Here is a 20,213-nt window from a genome sequence, read left to right as displayed (position 1 = left end):
AATTTCAATTGAAAGTGATGGGTACTGCACTGTGAGAGAGCATTATGATCAGGACTGTTCCTCTTTAACGACCCCACCACCATCAGAATTTATATTATCTTCCTCTCTAGTTCTTCCCACTGAGGTTTGAGAAGCCACAATGGCATCAACGACAAAGAGAAAAAATGAACAGAGCCCTATTGAATGCTTCATTACACCTCTACACACACATGATCACACGAGAGCTAGATACCGAGATCCCAGCCCTGACTTTATTTCGAATCCTCATTTGAAAAAAAAAAAGGGGTCTGCTTAGGTCAGGTAAACAGAGCATGTCCTGAAATGGCCCAAGAGTGCACCCAGTTCATTTTCCACTGAAAGTTCAAAACACATTCCAAGACAGGAAACAGCACCCACCTCGTACACGCTGACGACCTGGAGGTCGTAGAACACGGGCAGAAAGATGTAGGCCGCGATGGGCGTGCCAAATATGTAGGCAATGTTGATGATGACGAACTGGGTGCCGTAGTAATAGTTCTCGGACGGCACGCCCAGGAGGGTGACTGCGGACATAAAGCTGGCCATGAGTGAGAATGCCACGGGCACCACCGACATGTTCTTGTTGGCCACCAGGTATTCGCGGGCGGTCTGCTGCCGGTCGCCCGTGAAGCGGTAGTAGATGCCGATGAGCGACGACACGAGCAGCATGACCGTGAAGACGGCATAGTCGGCCGCACCGAATGTGGCGGGCCTCGCGTCCTCATCTCCCATATTCTTGATGCCGGCACCTGCCGGACCGTGCTAGGGCGCAATGAGACACCAATCGCCGCCACCACCGCTCCGGCCGACGGAAGCAGCTGGGCTTCCCACTGTAAGACAGAAAAAGCGAATAGGATTGTAACCTCCCTATTGTTAACTGGCAGTAGAGTCTCAGACAGCATGCTAGAAAACAACTGAGTAGTGCCTTCAAAACAGCCCAGCTGTTGCAATCCACGCCCCTCTATTAATGCCCTCCCGTACGTGCAAAGTTGAATACCGCTAACCTATCCTTCTCCCCTGCACCTCTCCCTCGCCTGAACCAATGATCGATGTAGACTAACAAAGTTCTCACTAGTTGCGAGGTAAAATACGAGAACCTGGGAATGACTGCAGCCCTCTAAATTGCACGCTTTGCCACGCTGCAAGTATCTGGGTCTTCTTCCAGGCATTACACATTAAACTCTCACAGATTGTACGGCTGCCATACGGCTGCACGGCAGTGGCCACGTATAAACCGCCACAACGAAATCTGGACAGGGCGTCTATAAAACAAAGGTCAGCCTCTCCCTCCTGAGCACTGGAACACCCCTGGCAGTAGAAGCATTCCCTCAAATTCAGGCTTCTTGAGAAAAACCTGAACACGCTATGGCTTTAAAGCAACTTGCTACCAAAATTCATTTACAAAAGCAGAAGCCCAGTGTTTTCGATCCGCCTTAGGAGTAGGATTGACACAATCCTGAGCCCACCCAGTCAGCAATTATCATTGTCAGTGTCAAAAAAAAAAATGTGTGCAGGGTGGGGCAAAGAGAGTGCGTTTAAAATCAGCCCTGTGCTCAAGAATTCGCTCACAATAAATCAAGGTCTAAAATGGGCTCGGAAGACTCGCAGAAGGAAACCTAACACGCATTCGACCACGGCGGGGACCGACCATCTACAAACGGTAAACAGACAGGGCACGGAAATCAAAATAGTTCGCTCAAGTGGGGTACCTCTGTGGGGCGGGAAGCAATAGGCACAGCACGGAAATCAAAATAGTTCGCGGAAGTGGGGGAAGCTTTTGTGAGACGGCAAGGAGACAACGAAGGCAAACAAACAAGGCCGAAGTGGATTGAGACGCAGATACATAGTAGAAGAGGTGTTGTAAGACGACATCTGCGTGGACATCAGCCAAGAAAGCAGCAAATGGCGCACCATGTCGGAAGCAAGAGACCTGCGGTCGCCATGTGACAGCCAACAGCTGCCACTACTGCGCAACTAGGTTTCAAGAGCAACCATTCGACTACGCACCAATTCTTACACTGAATTAACATTCCGCTGTATGCAGGAAGTGCCGGGCAGTGGGGAATGGAACGCTGCCATAACAATGCGACTATTTCCCTTCAGTCTATAGAAAAACCTCACTCGACGTTTTGCAGACCACCAAAGCCTGGCTGTCTGTGCAGTCTGAAGCATCGGGCATTCAGCAGGGCTAGAAGTGCAATTCTTGCTGAACGATCTGAGTGAGAGCTTCAATGTTCAAAGCCATAACGGAAGCCTGGGGGCTTGCCAGCAAAGTACCATACTAGCCTTCACTAGGTGTAATCAACAATACTTAAACTTATACCCGTGCCACACGTACACGAAAAATGACATTAAGTATTTAAGGCCTTAAGATACCAAATGACATTATTTGGGCGGGCCGTGCCATACGCAAAAATGCAATGGCATTATAGATGCACGCTAGACATAATCGTGGTAATGACCAAAAAAAGAAATGCACTCATATTGAAGAAGTTTTTAACGTAGAGAGAAACGTCTTGCAAGTGTTTTTTTGTGAAAAGAATGTTTATGAGAAATAGTGTTTTCTAAAAAATGGCGTGAGCCGTTTCTAAAAGTGGCTTCAGCAGCTGCCGTCGCCTGCCAGCGGTAGCCAAATCCGAAAAATTCAAAACAACGAGTAACTCGATGTCTTGCCTTTTGCCGCTGTTTTAGTTAACTTTGTCTTCAGAACTTCGCCAACAAGAGTGCACAAAAATCGTCTTATTTCGAAGTTCAGCCACGTTTCCGCATCAACATGCTAGTGCCGAGAGTTTCAGTGATTTCATTTGGTGGTCAACGCGTTCAAGAGTAGGCAGATTTAAGGCGTTCGTGAAGGCGAATGAGTTGTGCGGAACTCCTTAAACCAAAAATGACATAGCGTGAATGGCATTAGATTTGCGTGTAGCAGCGAAATAATGGCATTCAAACCTGAGGCATTACGCACTTAATGTCATTTTTCATGTACATGTGGCACGGGTATTATAGTTTCTGTTGCAATGTCTCCTGTGAAGCAGAAGTCACCACCTGACTGATAAGATACGGCTTTTGCTACAATGGCTTCATTTTGTGGTGAAGGAGGCAAGTAATTTAAAGTCTGCACCGCACAAGAATGTAGCACAGTGTGAATAGCCCGAGCTTTCAAATAAATAGACCACACATTTTCTTCAGGCTTGGAATCCTGAACTTGTATCCATTTCAGAAACATCTGGCTACTGAAACACACCCCACAGACTGGCTACTGAAACGGTGCCACATACTTCTCCCACATGTCCTGAAATGAACATCACTAAAACTGATGCAAACTCCGACCTTTGCCGTTGGGATAAACCCCCTCATTACTGTGTGGCACTGAAACTTTCCTCAGCAAAATTATCACGATTTAGGCCATTGGAAGTGTGGCAACCAGATTAGTGGTGGATAAAAGTAGGCATACCGGCGAGTGTAAATTACCCCACCTTCTGGCCTTTATCTTATCTCTACCTTTCAAAAACGTCTGTCTGGCTGTGACACTGAACTAGGCTTCTCACTGAATTGTATGAGCAAGATCTTGAAGCTCATCTTGGTTACAAGGCTTCATATGCTGAAGCAATCTTGTGGGATGTCACAACTACAGTTTTGTTGCTGAACGGCTGACTTTTTCAAAATGCCAATAAATAAACTTCAGCAGTATCACATAGACTGCTACGTGTCCAGTTAAGGATACCCTGGAAAGCACAGTTTTCGAATCCAATAAGGGCAGCGTCAATTAATTCCCAGCTCGGAGTAAGAGGAGTCGCATGGAATCAACAACCACATTCTCCAGCAGGAAGCCATATACACAAGGAAGCAGTCCTGAAAATGTCGCCTTTTCCAAGGCTGTTCCTCATAGACAACATTGTTCTCCAACTCCTTAAGCTTCTCCTTATGGCAAGAACGCAACAGGCTGTGTCTGCCAGGAAACCAAACGTGTGTTCCCGTCCTGCAAGTCAAGGAAAGGCAAACTATACCTTCCACAAAGGGCCTTACTGCAGCTTTCTATTGCAACATGTTTAGCTTTAATGTGATTTCAAACCCAATTGCATGCATGCTTTAGAAAAACCTAAACTGCCCCCAATATTCCCATCCCTCTGTACCTTCAAGTGGACTGTATTTACATTAACATTCGAAAGCATATTGCCTTATCACTGTTCACACGGGTCTGATTGGAAGGAGTTCGCAGTTCTTAAATCAAACAGGAAGACGAAACTAAATGAAATTTGGTGTTGTAACCGTATAAGGCTATATGCACTTGGCCTACGAGGTTTGCCATACTGAGGGGGCTGGGTTTCATTGATGCACATGAATGCGCATACGTGCAATTCGCTTCCAGCATAAGAAACACCAGGCTTTGCCGTGTAGTTTCAAGCCATGTGGAAGCAGCTTCTTCGAACTACGAAGACTGTCGGGTCGCCAAACTCGATAACACTAGTAGTTAGCCCTTCGTTAAGTGCTTTAAATTGGCGACTAGAACACAGAGTCAAACCATACGGCTTTGCTAAGTTATTTCATTGCTATAACCCCCTCCTTTGCTATTAATTATTCTGTGTGGCCAAATTTGAAAAGAGCCGCATAATCGCAGTACGGTTTCATTGCAATACCACCTTTTCTAATATTTTTTTTTTATTTGCACCACCGCTTCCAAGTAATCTGAATTCTTGAATTCCTTCCGAGGCACAGCGCGCAGACTGGCATCAGCATCGACGCAGGGTCGCCCGAGAGCGTCGACCTTTCTAGAACCCTGTTTTTCCGGTTAAAAAATGGAAAGCAACGAGAAAAAAATAATAATGTACAAGAGGCGCAGCACCCCGGACGGCAATGATGCATCGCGACAAACCGAACAGGCGGTATTGGCGCCGTTTCAAAGATCACGCGGAACGGCGGCCTGACTTCGCGGCCGGGGAAGTGAACGCCAAATAGACAGCCGGGCGACATCGGCTTGCGAGCGTCTGCACCCGGCGCTAGCTGAGAAAGCAAAACGAAAACTTTGAGCGAACTAAGCCGGCATCCGCAGCCCGTTTTCGCGGCCAGCTATGGTTCTAGATATGCACACGCACGTGTGAAACCGCCTAAAAGTTGCTTTAATCGAGTGCCTATCACTTGCGAAGAACTCATGTTACTCGAGAGACCTTGATCTACAGAGCGCTAAGGTATCCGGATACGCCGAACGGCTAGCGCTCTCCCGTTTTCGCTTTCTACGGGAAAGAAATTAATCGGGGTCAGTAACCTGATGTAATTCATTTTTAGCCGGTGCGTTCAAACTTCAGCGAACAGCCGGATGCTACAACAAAAAAAATTACTTTTTTTTTAAAGGAAGGAAGATTGAGCGTTCAGGTGGTCGTAGAGCCGGCACAGCCTAACGAGCTAGCGAGAAACACGCTCAAAAGCCACAAGGGTTTGGAACTACGGGGTGGCCCGGTGGCGCAACAAAGCGAAAATACCGAGATGAGTCGGTTGCTTCCGCATAGCTCGAGCGGCTCGAATCCAAGACAGCTTCACCTGAGGTTGCCGGGGTTGCCGGAGTCGTGAGGTTTTTCAGACGGCCAATCCCTCGGAGTCGATGCTGCTCCCCGGTGGCCTAAGTGGTGGGATGTGACGGCAGGACGGAAGAGCGGAGCACACGATCATAAAATCTGCGACGCGATTATCACGTGGCCGGAGGAAAGTTCGCCGCGCGGCGGTTCGGGCCTCTCCTCCGTGAACCGAGGCTTCGAGCCTCCGACCTGCCCCCACCACGATTGCAAGAACGAAAATAACCGTGAAATAACGCAACCGCTGCTAGCGCTGCTTCGGTAGTTCTCCGCTCTGTCCGAACCGCAAGACGACAGATGTCGCCACTAGTGATTGAGCGGGGCGTCGTCTGCTACTGGGCGCCTCAATTCGACGCACGATGATGCGAGCATGACCGAACACTTCTTGATCTGAAGCAAGGTACAAGTCAATTAAAAAGAGACATGAGTTAAGGCGTGACCGTGAAACGTGGAGACTAACGTAGCACAATTGGAGAGGCCTTTTTGGCCAGATCGGTGAATCGCAACTCGTCAAAGGCGCTGGCAGGTGCGCTGCGCGCACGGCTCTTCCGCTTGCGCACAACGTGTATCCTGGCGAAGCATTTTGCCACTACTACGCCTCCCCTTTTGTGAAAGCGAGTGGCCTCGCGAGCGACAATTAGCGGTAGACGTTGTGCTCGTGCCGCACTTTCTACGTGTGACGAGAAAAAAAAAAAAAACGGCGAAAATAAACACCGCAGCAGCCATTCACTGGCTGGACGCCGTCTGCTACAGACGAAAAAGGAAGTGGCCCTTGACGCAAGCGCGCGTGCCAGAAATGTTCGGTTTTTCCTCTTGGAGGTGAAGGACGGGAGCGGGGGTGATGTATTGAAGGTTGACGTATTTGCAGCTGCTGTGATTGAACTGCTTAGTACGGTCGATGGCTTAATTCAAGCATTGTTAGTTGTGTTATTATATACATTGGCGGATCCGGAGGGGGGGTCCGGTTGTCCTGCTACCTCCCCCCCCCCTTTATATTTGAACTTACACCCCCAGGAAGACGACCTCCAAGGTCGCAGAAAAAAGTTTTGTTGGTGATTTTTTCATTTTTTGTATTTTTGATCTTCAGGGATTTTATCTGTACAATTATTTGTACCAGTATAACGGTTTTATATGTTACTACTGCCAATTATGCGTTTTTGTGGAAAATCAAGGCGTTGCGGTGTTGGCTCGTTTTCGGTCATTTTTATCGTATCCGAAGCGTTATTTGCCGAGCTGTTTTAGTGCAGGCTTTGTGGGAAGACATGCATAAGATGCATATTTTAAAGACTATAGTCTTTCTTGGGCCACTTAAACCCAGAAATTTTGGCCTGTGTATGTATGTCTGTCTGTCTGTGTGTCTGTCTGTGACTCTATTCAGCCACTCGGCTAAAATGGACACTGCGAAATAGTCTTATATACTCATAAACGTCTAAGCCCGGTTTATATGTTCATACTTGTCAACTTTGTTGAACAAGAACAAGACATTACGCAAATATGAGACAGGAAATTAGTACACAAGGGATATTTACAGTGTTCCTCTATAAAAAAATTTACGGATGCTTGGTTTTTCGATAGCAAATGATATTCTACATCTACTGCAGAAAACCGCCGCCTGCTGTTTTGCCCGCGCCAACTCCTGGCGGCAAATGAGAAATCACGCGGCAACTGCGGCGAGAGGTTCCACTAGCTTGGTTCCACTTTCTGCTTGGAACGCACGTGGAGCCCGGCAACGCGGTTCTATAAATCTTGAAGTCAGCAGCACGGTGGTCGGCACCATCGATTCACGCGCGTCTCCGCCGTACTGCAGCGCTGGCATCGAAGAACCCGGCCTGTAGCAGTGGAACGCGGTAAATTCAAATCGCCTTGAGCAAACCTTACCTTGGGATGAGCGCGACGGAACAGGAACAGCATGAGAGGTGAGCGGGAAAGCAAAGGGGGGCATTTCCTTGGCAAATGTTTTCAAAGACTATTGTCTTTTGACGACATTTGCAACAAAACGAGCAGATACGCGGCCATCTTTTTTATTTCATCTGTACATTTCTGTTAAACTAATGCGTAAAACTGATATGTAAATGGTGACGTTGGTACGATCAGAAGGTATCGTGCGCCCCAAGGCTTGTAATTTTTTGTATAAAGCAGCCCGTCATGAAAGAAGTAGCCGTGAGGAGCCGCCCCAGAGTGACTAGCAGCAGCGAAAAGGGACTGAAGGCTCGGGTCCTTCCGCTGCTTGGGAAAGTCGTATGGTCTGGATACGTCGGGTCGACAGCTGCTAAACAGCCGTCAAAATTGTCTTCTTCACAGTCACTTTACGCATTAGGAAGTCGGGAAAGGCAATCAGCCCCCGCGTGCCGACGGCCACTTTTGTACGTTACGACGAAATCGTACTCTTGTCTCTTGAAGTCTTAGAGCCATCTTGAGAGTCGACTAATCAGGTCAAAGAGGCCGACCAGCCAGCAGAGCGCGTGGTGATCGGTGACGATTCGAAAACGGTGGCCTTATATGTAGGAACGAAATTTGATTATTGCAAAGACCACAGTCAAACATTCTTGCTTGGTTACTGTGTGGTTCCGTCCAGCCTTGCTTAGGCAGCGGCTGGTGTAAGCGATCGCATGCTCTGCATTGTCGGGACTCTGTATTATTACTGCACCAAGTCCAATGCCGCTAGCGTCTGCATGTATTTCAGTTGGAGCGCAGGGATCGTAGTGGCGAAGGATGGGTCACTCCCGATGTCAAAAGAAATTTTAACTGATGGACCGCGGCACGGCCACTCTATGGACATCGAGCGGCCGTGACCGCGGCTTCGCATTCGGGTGTTCATGGACAGGGGACGTTGTTGTGCAGCAGGCCAGTCAGAGGAGACGCCAGGTCAGCGGGGTGAGGAACAAAGCGACGGAAGTGCGAGGGAAGACCCAAGAAGCTCTCGCACTGATTGGGGTTGCTAAAGCTTTGGACAGCTGCGTCCGGTCTGTTGTCATCGTTGTAGACAAGGAACCAGAATCTGACGTTCACCAAAACGGCATTTCTATGAGTTAAGCACTAGGCCAGCGCTTTGCAGGCATTGGGGAACGGTCGCTAGGCGTGTATTACGCTCATCAAATTTTCGTCCGAATATCACGACGTCGTCCAGATAACAAAGACACATTTCCCACTTTAAGCCTCGCAGAATCGTGTCCATGAATCGTTCAACTGTCGCTGAGGCGTTGCAGAGGCCGAAAGACCGAATTCGAAAAGACCGTCCTGACTGGACCCACAGTCCGTACCGGACCATCCGCACCCACATAAAAAAATGAAAACAATAATAACCAATATTTGGAAATGTGAAAATTGAAAGCAATTAATTTCCAGGGTACAGTAGCCGCCCTCTGCATGACCCTCCGGTGGTTCTCTTTATTTTTGCGTTTCGGCAGGGTCGGGATAGAAGTAGACGTCGAAGTCGCGTAGTTTCAACGCATCGCTTGTGACGGAAGATTGATGATGGGCAGTCTTTAGTTGATGACACACAGAGTCAATATCATCATCAATACCCCTCTCCCCTCCTACAGTCCCCCAAAATCTTGGGTGGCGGCCCTCTGCGTCTTGACGCCTTCCTTTGGCGAGCGGTGATAAACAGCCTGTAAGGCTTCATATCGTCTGGGAGTATTTACTACCAGTCTTAATCGGACACGATGGTAGGATAAGAAATTTGACCGAATTTGTTTTGCACTAATAAATACTGCCACTCACTTTGAGGCCAATAAAGCACCAGTTGTTACAAAATAGGAGCGGACAGTAGGCGTAATAATTTAGCGACACATAGTAAAATGCAAAATAACGCGTCGCGCAACAGAAGGGAGGACACGATTCGAAGAATAAAACAAGTAACGAAGCATTTATTTGAAGAAAAATTGGTCACAACGTTAAAATGAATGCTTCAGCATTTTGTCCACATGAGCTATATAATTCAATTCGAATTGTTTACAAGAAGATAATCTAGATGATTTTATGGTTTACACGTCGTTAAAGGCCACTTGACTAAGGCCCAGTAACCAATACAAGGCTTGGCTTACATGGCAGGTGCATATCTGGTAAAAAACATTGGGAACATGAACAATACAATGTTTCCGAAAATTTCAATTCAGAATACATAAGAAAACAAGATATAACAACAAAAGTAGTGAATCATAACATGATAGCGAACAATACTGTTTGGAAACACAAGACAAGAGATCAAGTAAATGCGCGTAGCAAATTACAATGCAGTATATGGATAACTGGCTGTATAAGCAAAAGCGGAAGCGAGGAAAATACAAAACAGATTGAGGCATTTGACTCCAAAATAACATAAACACCATTCAGTATAACAGGTTACAAACTAACTGATATAAACGCAGACACTGCGAAAAAAAAACTGAAGCAGGGAAAAACCACAAATAAGTCAAGTTTTATGAGTTAGTATCAAATCTATAAAATATCGCTGGGTTTCGTAAAATTTATGTATGTATAAATCTTTATTGCGAAAAGGGGTGGCCAGTGGCCTAAGAAAGGAGGGGGTTGTTTGGAAGGGGGCGCAGGGCTATCTAGGGCTTAATTTTTCAGGCTGCGCCTGATTATTTTGAGAGCTCCCACAGGGAGACTAACGTCTCCTTGAAATGACTAAAATTTTTGTTCCTCCCTGTCGGCACTTCGGCCGGTGGAGATGGGCACCCCTCAGGGCTCCGTCGTCAGCCCCTTCCTCTTCAACCTGGTGATGACAGCCCTGAATTTTGCTGAGGTTGTGCTGAAAATATTATAGTTTGTAGTTAGCACGAAAGCGATGTGTGTTCCAAATGTCAGTATAACCCAATGTGAAACGAAACAAAGCATGAAGTTGGGCATAAGGTTCATCAGTTGATTTTTTCCATATTTCGAGGTTGACTCACACAAGAAATTCAAGGCGTCAATGTGAAGATAGCGCGAAACGTGAATACCTTGCTCAACCTCAACTGCTACTTCTGGGTGTGAGTAGAGGTGGACATGAGCCACAAGCCTTGCTTGAGACGTTGTGACGCGCAGGCAAGTCTTCAGTCGTCTCAGATGTGGTTAAGAATGAGCGCCCAGTGGTAGCCGTTGTTACTGGAAGCGTGACCAAGATTTGAAAAATCATCCGTTTGGTTGGGTAGAACAGTCGGTCGCAGGCGTCGAGCGCTTCGAGGGCGCTCGCACGAACATTTTTGTTAGTTTTCCACTTGTGCCGCATCTCTTCGCCTGGTTCCTGTCAACGCCTTCCGCGTAGAAGTCTAGAAGTGTCTTTAACGACATCGTCTGGACGGTTGGACGCTATTTGCGACGGAAGAACATAGCCAAAGGAAATCAGGATTGACTCCCATTTTGCAAATCTCTCTCTCAGCTGGTTGCATAAACAGCCCAAGAAAGACACGCATACCTGAATGCAATAGAATGTCGCTGGGTCGCTCACGGCCCTCATGCTCCTCCGGCGCCGTGGCAACCGTACTTCGGTATGGAAGATATCCGCTGCTTTCGTGGCTTTGCCAAATTTTATTTTTAACTCATGTTCCACATTCCGCCACTTTTTCGCTAACACTCGGTTCACACATTTCACGAAAGAAAGAGCCGATGGCAAATGTAGTGAAACAGCCTGCAGTGCTTTCAATAAGGGTCAGCGCCAGGGCTGTTGCCGCTGTGTGCAGGCTGGTCAGAAAACCACCAGGTGATATTCAGAGCAAAAGAATAGGCGCCCAAGGGGCGGTCTCTGAATTTCCAGTCTCAATCTACTGCTGAAGAGCAGCAGCAATCGGCAGCAGCAGCTCGATAATCGTCATGACACTATTATGCCTCTTCACCCATCTGCATGGACTCACAAAGGGATACAGGTCACTTCTTCCATGATTCTTGACAAAAGAGTCCAGTCCTATTCACTGATATTGTGGTTCTGATTTATAGAGCTGCGGAAGAATGACAAATCCCTTTGATTGTGCCCATAAAGTTCCTTATATCCGGAACTGTGGACATAAGGTTGCTCTATTGAAAAATGAGCTGAAATACTCCCATCTCATTGAGGTGTTTGCGAGTAGGAGTCCAAGGCAAAACTGTTTGTTGGAGCGAAGCAGGCAAAATAGGTTGTCTCGAAAGCGCACAAAGATGCGAATGTGCCAGTGGCGTAGGCGGCTGTAACACGAGACATGGCGTCGCCGCGTCGGTGCGACTGTGGAGCTGACGCGAACGGAGTGTTAGTATAGCAGGAACGGGGCTGCAGCATGCATGCGGTACATAACGCTCATATCCTTTTTTCGCTGGTATAAGGGATTTTCTTTAAATGACCTGTTTTTACGGATGTCTCATCAACTTTAAAACACGCTGGTATATTCATTTTGTTCTTGCTTATACATGCCAATCTGAAGATTTTGTCTGATGAATCGTAAAAACAGGCAAGCTGGATTTTTTTAAAATTACGCTCCTCTCGAAGTGAAATTCAGTTCAATTTTCCCGCGTAGCATAGCGGTCGCCATGTGTGGGGAATTTCTGCAACCACATGCCTCCCGTACGAGCCCATGTTATTTATCATAAAACTGTAACTGATGGGCATTCTTTACACCGACCTCATAATACTTAGCAGTCCACCCATTCGTGTAATTACTATAGTGGCCCACCCGGGCATCGCTTGTTACTAACATAAAACTCTCGATGCAACAAAGAATTCACTTTATTCGAGGGGTTTCCCTTCATGGTCCCCACTGCAGTGCATAGAAATGCATCCCCGCTTTTAACAAAGTATCGCTCATAGCGAAGTCAGTTTCCTGTCCAGAGGACTTCGTCAATGCGCAGATTTAATTGACCGTAGTAAACTTCTGTCCCATGGCGCGTTTTTTTACCCTCTACGTCTACTTTCCAGTAGCTTCGACAAACGTCCGGCAAGGTAATTTCGTCTGGCATCGGCCTGATTGTCGTCTCCGAGCGAAAGTTTTGCTTTGGTTTCGGCTTCCCTCCAGGCAGCGTGCAGACAGTGCCAGAAATGTTTTTGGGCGGGGTAGTTGGTAGGCCGATTGATTGATTGATTGATTGATTGATTGATTGATTGATTGATTGATTGATTGATTGATAGATTGATTGATTGATTGATTGATTGATATAAACATCACCCTCGCATTGGAGTGATTTCATATGCGCCGTCTTACCGTAGGTCTTGATCCATTGACATTACTAACAACGCGTGATATTTTAGTCTTGCTGTTAGCGGCAAGCTACTAGCAGCCCTGAAGATGCGGATGACATGTGCGGCAGGAGTCAAGACAATCTGGACAACTGCCTCACCACATCGGGGCTCTAAAGCACTCCCCGTTCACCCGTGAACGCTGAGAACAAGCCGTACCGGTTACCTTTCCCGCGAAAAATCTGCCCTTCCACCCAGTCAAGCATATAGCCCAGCATAGTTGGCAACCTGGCGCTCTGGTGGGATTTGCAATGTTGAAGTTAAGCTATATGGGAGGATTGCCATATAGTATTATAAGAACAGTGGCGCGATCTCTGCGTCACAGACTAAGGACACACACGATTGGTGGATAGAGACAATGACGTTTAATTGTAGCGCGGCCACGTCAATCCTCGGCGCGTAATCGTGGGGTCGAGGAAAAGGACAAACCTTTTATTCAGCCTTTAAAGGTCCCGAAGTGCATGTCGCGTTTGAATGAACGTAGGCTGGCGATGAACACACAGGGCACGCTCGGCTGCCCGCCGCTCGTTCCAATCCGTTCAGTAGCCCGGGGAACGGATGTGGTGCCACCGGAACCGGAGAAAGACAGCCGAGATGCGTGCGGATCTTCTTTGTTTCGTCGTGGCGCGCTTACTTAACCGGTGACGCATTTGGCGCGTCAACGGAACATCGTTGTTGTTGTTGTTGGCTGCTGTAGTGGAAAGATCGCGCGCATCCATTTGTGAGTTACGTACGGTACGTACGACTCAACACTAGTTCGTATACCCGCTAATCTGATCATACCTACAGATTAGAGGCCTTTTTCGGCGATCAGGTAGGTTGAACTCAGGCGAGAGCTCTCAGCTCGGCGACCCTGTAAATATTTCATGGCTTGGACATCGATAAGACGTCTAATACCTAATAGGGTGCGTGTTCCGCTTGCATCACTAGATCATCCTGTCGAAGCGTTAACTATCTTAACTGAGTGGTCATGTTGTGACGAAATAGCCTAAAATCAAACGGTTTCTTCGGTTTTTTTATTTGCTAATAACTAAATAGCAATAGCTCGGTCGTCCCCATCCCCTTCTTGGAGAAGTTATTGCGTACGCCGAAGTCCCCTATCGGCGATACACGTAAAAAAATCTTGTGACGAGAAGACCCCACCCCCTTCTCAAGCATGATCGGACCCTGAAAAGGGTCCGCACCGAAGGTTTATTTTCGCCCCTGCCGTCGCTTTCTTTCCCAAAGCCAGATAACTATCCCTGTTTTTTATAGTTGAATCTGTCGACAAATCAAACCCGGTTGCTTCCCAGTTAGTATTCCTCATTTCTAAATTCCTTGAAGGAGTCCTTGGCAATTAAACAATATGACGCTAAAAAACTCAGAACAGGGGAAGTCCTGGTTGAAGTGAACTCCCACCAACAAGCAATGACCCTCGTGGAACAAACGCGCATTGGAGATATCGACACCAGCATCACACCCCGCCGCAGTCTGAACAGCTCTCAAGGTTTGATCTGTGAGGCAGATCTGATTAACAAATAGATGCCGATCTTCAGGAAGGCCTTAGGGATCAGGGTGTCACGGCTGTTAGGCGCATATCCATACGCCACGGTGCCTGGCAAACAAATAGCAACTAAACACATTATCGTGACTTTCTGCCGATCCACCCTCACAGGATGCATACAGTTTATACATTGTTATGTCAGCCCATACATCCCAAACCCACGGGGCTGCTTCAAAAGCCAGTATTTCGGGCATGGTACTAACTCCTGCCGTGGTCGAATTGTCTAGGCAAAGTATGGCCGGCGCAACCAGCCATTTCAAAACTATGAATCAGAAACCGTCACCTGCGCCAACTACCAGGGACCCCTCGCGGCCTACTCTCGAACATGCTAAAAGTTTAAACAGGAGAAGCAGGTCATCAATGGTAAGGAGAACGTTACCTTCCAAGAGGTGTGAAAGAGGTTCGCCTCTTTCCTCCTGGGTGGTACGCCGACGCAGCTCGCCGGGGGGCGGAACGACATCTGGGTTCGGCGGCGACCGAGGTCAGCGAGACTGGCATGGTCCCCCCCTCCCGATGGGTTGCCGCCGGAAGCCCGACCTGTTACGGAGCCGCCTGCCAAAGCATGCGTTCTGCTTTGCGTTCTGCTGTTCTGCTTTGCGTTCTACTGATGCGTTCTGCTGTTCGTACTGCGCACAGCATGCTTGGTTTAGCTGCACAGCACTACGGGGCTTGGGGTTGTCTCAGACGACACTGGCCGATTGACGCAAGCAACGGTGTCTTACGTGACCCCATTTGTCGAGCGAGCACTGTTTCAGGGAACGAATATTTTCTCCCAGAACAAAAACAAGCCAGGTTTAAATGCGGGCAAAAACAAACCAAACGCTTGCCACGGTATGGTGGCGCCATCTAGGTTACGGAACGTAAAGAAACGCGGGAACAAACCAACACCGCTGTACAGGGTGGAGACAACCTTTGAACGGTCCCGTGCCGCCGCAATTGGGCCAACGGGCTCAACGCGTTATTCTTTTCGTTTCCCACGAGACCTAGCAACGCGAAACAGACAATATGATTCAAAATTCTTCACTAAACCGCGTTTCGGCGATAATTTTAGCGCGGTTTTGACACAATGACTTGCTTCGGCGGCGAGCGAGCAACCGAAAATGGCGGCGCCAGCGTATACGTGTCTCTACCCTGTACGGCGGATGCGTGAATAAAGGTACCCTGTGATGTCATTTGGGACCACGAAAACGCACGATTGAGCGGGAAAATCAAAATTTTAACCTAAATTGTTTAATTTCTCAGTGAATAAAGCACCGTTTGTATCCGGACAAGTGCTGGGGGCACTATAAAACACGAAATCTTTCGAATAAAACCAACTTGCATTTTCTCTTCATGGCTCCTTTAATAACGGTATGCTCCCTGTACGTCCCTCCTGACTTCCATCTTTCGAGCTCCGATGGCGAGGGCCTCATAGATCAGCTACCCGAACCCTTCATCCTTATAGGCGACCTGTATGCGCATAACTCTCTTTGGGGCGCTTCCTGCGCGGATGCCCGAGGTCGACTTATGGAAAATTCTTAACATATTCGGGAGCATGCCTATTCATCAAAAATAAGCCTACACACCATAACATAGGACAAAACACTTACTCAAACCTTGACTGGTCTTTTGAATCTGCAGTGCTCTTTTTATATCTCTTGGGTGGGACGTGGACACGAACCCACTCGGTAGTGACAACTTCCGTGCCACATTAACATATATAAGCAAAGGCCTTAATGGTTCACCTTCCCATAATAGGTTCAATGAAGTATCAAACTACACCACACATTCATTAAACACCTACACATTGAAGAAGCTACCCAACTACTCCCGGCGCACATCCTCGACGCCGCCGAAAAGCCCGTTGCCCAGGTCTCCGGTGCTCCGCGCAACCCAAGGAGGCCATGGTGGAACGAGGACTTTAGGCTGGCGCGAGAGGCCCAGAACAAGGCGTGGGGTGTCCTTCGCCGGTAATCCACGTTGAATACCCTAATTTCTTCCAAAACAGCAAAGGCTTTTGGAAGGCGTGTGCGCCGTGAGGCAAAACAACAAAGTTGGTGCTCCTTCATAACATCCATAAACTCATACACAGACACACACCAGGTATGGACAAGAATACGTAAATCTAAAGAACATCGTACACATAGCCTGTCCCTGGTCAGCGCAACAGGGAACGCACTCGAAGCCCAGACTAACGCACTTGCACAACACTTTCAAAACGGGTCCAGTTCGGCACACTACACAAACACTTTCCTGAAACATAAAACATCTTGTGAAAAGAAGTCCCCACGCGACAAAAATAAATCACAGACTTCTTACAACACTCTGTTTTTACTACATGAGCTGAGCGCTGCCCTGAGCACGTGTAAGCCCTACTTCAGGCCAAGACAACATCACATATACAACGATTACGCCACCTATTGGCAGACACCCTTTTAATACTCCTTTACCTATACAAAAATAAGTGGCTTTTGGGGCACATTCGAAGGTCTTGGAGGGAGGACAGTGTAGTGGCTTTCCCGAAGGATGAGAAGAACTCTTTCTCTCCTGCAGCAATCGTCCCATCGCCCTGACAAGCTGTTTGTGCAAGCTTCTCGAGAAGATGATTCACAGGAGACTTATGTACATTCTTGAGTGCAACGGTCTTCTGGAGAGTTGCCAGGCAGGCTTCAGGGTGAAGCAATCCATGAACGATCAACTCGTGGCCTTTGAAGCGTACATTAAGGATGCCTTCGTCCGTAAGAAGTTTTGCGTCACAGTGTTTTTTGACCCCGAGAAGGCGTATGACACCGCTTGGAGTTACGAGATCCTCAGAGACCTGAAGTCATTCGGTTTTTCTGGCAACATGCTGAACACTCTTGCCAGTTACATGTCGGAAAGAACATTCCGCGTCGTAGTTGGGTAGAATGGCGTACCTCAAGGTGTTGTCTCGAACTGCACGTTGCTTATAGTTAGCGAATTCTCTTCGGAAGGCATTGCCACCAGCTCCTGTTCAGTGTGTGTGGAGGATGCGCAAGTTTCTTTTAAATCAGGTCATACGTCCACATGTTAAACACAAGTACAGCTTGGGGTCAACAGACTGGCTCGCTGAACAGATAAAAACGGTTTTAAAGTTGATCCCCTTAAAAGTGGCCGTGTAGTATTCTCAAGAGGCGCCGGATCTGCCCAGTTCTGAACTCTTGAATGGTGACTGGATTCCTGTAAAACAGAAGCACAAGTTTTTAGGTGTACTCTTCGATGAAAAACGCACATTTATTCCACACATCAGACAACTTAAACACAAATGCTTGAAAACATATAACATCCTGGAGGTCCTCTCAAGCCAGTCCTATGGTGCGGACAAAGAACTCCTCCTGCGTATCTATTCCGCCTTCGTGGGATCTCGGCTGGACTACGGTAGTGTTGTGTACGGGTCGGCTAGAAAACAAGCTATGGAGATTCTATGAAGATACACTCGGGGCTGCGCCTTCCATCGGGGCCTTCCCGCACTATCCCGGCGCAGAGCCTGTACGTTGAATGCAAGAAATGGTGCCTGGAGGCTGGAACTTTAACGAATGTACATGAATTTACAATGTGCTTTTAAGATGCCATTAATAAATAGTCACCGTTTAGACCTGTTCCTAATGATACATCCCTGTCGGAACTCTGTAAATCTCCCATCTGTTTCTCTGCCTTTTCCGCTTATAGTGAGAGAGGAGACGTCGGGGTTCACCATTTCCTTTTTACAGTTGTACGCATCATCATTCACTGACGTTTTGCCACCATGGCAACTTCACTGTCGGAATTCAAGGGTACAGTTGCGTACCGGGCAACTAGACGGGTCCTGCGGCAGAACAGAGTCCCGGCTGTCGTCGCTAGCCCTTTCGGCCCTGGTGCAAGTGTCAATTGACGCCATCACTTAAAGTTCCTCTAGCGCATAGAGAACGCAACCAAAACTGCTAGTTTTTCGGGGAATTGTCCTTCAGTGATGCCTATTGCGATATATATCACTGTTGTTTCATTGTAGTGGAGCTACTCGCTAGAAAAAAAAAAGAAAAAACTCCAGTGAAGTCGAAATTACGAAACTGAGGCTGAAAAAAATGGCGGGCTCAGTTTTTTCCCAAGCTTGTAAATCTATAAATACGAGCACTACGAAGCTGATTTTTTGTTTGTTGGTTCATGTAGTCGTAAGGTTTAGGAAAATGTGCAAAAGTGACGTCGTTTCTCTACATAAAATTTTTAATTGCTAGATGTCTTAATTAATTGCCTTATTAATAAATTGGTTATTACTCTTACTTCCAGCTACATTTTTTGTTTGTGGGCTTATGGGACCCTAAAATTTAGGAAAACACAGAAAACACTGCTTTGCTTGAAATAAAAATATCAGGGCCGAAAGGGCTACAGCTGTTTGTGCACACTCGGAGAATACGAGAGTTAGACGGAGTTGAGAAGCTCGGTTGACCTGTACGCACTTAGAGATAGTGTTTTATTGCAGCTTGAAGTTTCTCCCTTTTGTTATGCATGTGGGACGAAGGAATCTCGGAGGCCGTGGTGACGTTGCGACGAATATATTTTTATTCTAGAAAAGCATGATGACGATATCTAAAACTGGAACGTACATGTGGTGACTTTTTTCTTCTTCTTCCCTTCTTCGCTTCTTCTCCCTGGGTTTCTACATCTTCCCGCCCGCGAGATTCAATTGTAGCATCCCTCCATGGAGTACAAAAGCTGTACTGGTCTCCTGATTTTTATTTTATTGACAAAGCATCTGGATCCTAAAAAGCCCAATAATTTGCCCTTGTGCAGAATGAACACGTCGTGCACAAATAAAAGGCACTGAATAGCGAAACAATAAAGCGGGCAGAAAATATCTGATATGCTTAAATAAACGATATTATTACCACTCACCCAAAGTGGAGAAGAGCTATCTAACCGTCGAGGAGGGAAATCTACTGATGGCCTACTTGCACGCGCCTTGGTTCTTGTTTATGCAATATGCTTCGAATATTTCCCTATGCAACGTAATTTTCTGTCTAAAAATAGGATAGTTTTGACAAAGAGGATGACATGAACTATCCGCGCAGTCCTTGCGGTGCACCGCTAATTGTGGGCAAACAGCGGCTCCTTTCATGTTATATTGTTGTCCGCTCATTATTATATTCGGATACCGCCAGGTAGCTGCCCGATGTACATACGTCCACATGCAATAGGTATAGTGAGTGAGTGAGTGAGTGAATAAACTTTATTGTGTCCAAAACTGCAGGCGGGAGGGGGGGGGGGGGTAGGAGCGAAGGAGCGGAATGGGGTGTTCCGCGCGGGTCCTTTCCCAACCGATGGCGGCCAAGAGCCCGTGAGCCCTAGCGGCATCCTCAGCCAGTCGGACGGCTCGTAGTGGGGACTCCGCGTCGGAGATGAGCAGCATTTCCTCCCACTTCTCTAGGTTTTTTATGATAAATCTCGGTGATGTGGGTGCTATACGAATGGGGTTCTGTGGGAAGGCCCGAATGATATGATGAAGGTTAGCTTTTGCGACGCACCACTAACAGGAGTCTTTATAGAAGTCGGGATACAGGCGGTTGTAGGCGGCGGGGTTGGGGAATCTGTTAGACAGTAAAAGCCTCCATGCCACAGATTGCCTTATAGTCAGGGAGTGATGTGGCACCGGGTATTTGAGGTGGCCTAAATGGTAGTGATTTGTTTCCTTATATGCGACTAGCCTGTCCCTGCCCCCCGTGTTAAGCACATGCTCGGAAGAGTCGAGGTGGTCCCGGCAGCTAAACCTCATGAGCGTGCTCGTTTCCCGGCAGAGACGAATGGGCTGGCGTCCAGATAAGTTGGACATGACGTAAGTGGGAACCTTCGTATGGGCAAAGTGCGCGTTGAGCTTCTGAAGAAATTCTACCCATAGCAAAGTTTCGGGAGGCTGTTGTGGAGTCGGTGACTC

At 47.5% G+C, this 20,213-nt stretch overlaps 1 protein-coding gene across 2 annotated transcripts in view; it reads right to left on the bottom strand.

The window, feature by feature from the left end:
* Window positions 1-5,847, bottom strand: part of LOC144169747 (putative sodium-dependent multivitamin transporter) — a 38,138-nt gene extending 32,291 nt beyond the window's left edge. The window contains exons 1-2 of one of the 2 annotated variants that reach the window (XM_077699073.1): window positions 5,551-5,847; window positions 397-848 (exon numbers count right to left, since the gene is read on the bottom strand). In XM_077699073.1, the coding sequence (XP_077555199.1) occupies window positions 397-750 (354 nt within the window). In that variant the 5' untranslated portion in view covers window positions 751-848; window positions 5,551-5,847. The remainder of the gene's footprint in view (window positions 1-396; window positions 849-5,550) is intronic. The other variant, XM_077699074.1, reaches the window with a different exon arrangement.
* Between the last annotated feature and the right edge of the window lie 14,366 nt (window positions 5,848-20,213).

This window comes from Haemaphysalis longicornis, unplaced genomic scaffold (genome assembly GCF_048455015.1).
Source record: "Haemaphysalis longicornis isolate Haplotype H1 unplaced genomic scaffold, Haemaphysalis longicornis Haplotype H1 scaffold_2, whole genome shotgun sequence".
NCBI lineage: Eukaryota > Metazoa > Arthropoda > Arachnida > Ixodida > Ixodidae > Haemaphysalis > Haemaphysalis longicornis.
This window is presented reverse-complemented; position numbering and strand designations above follow the sequence as displayed.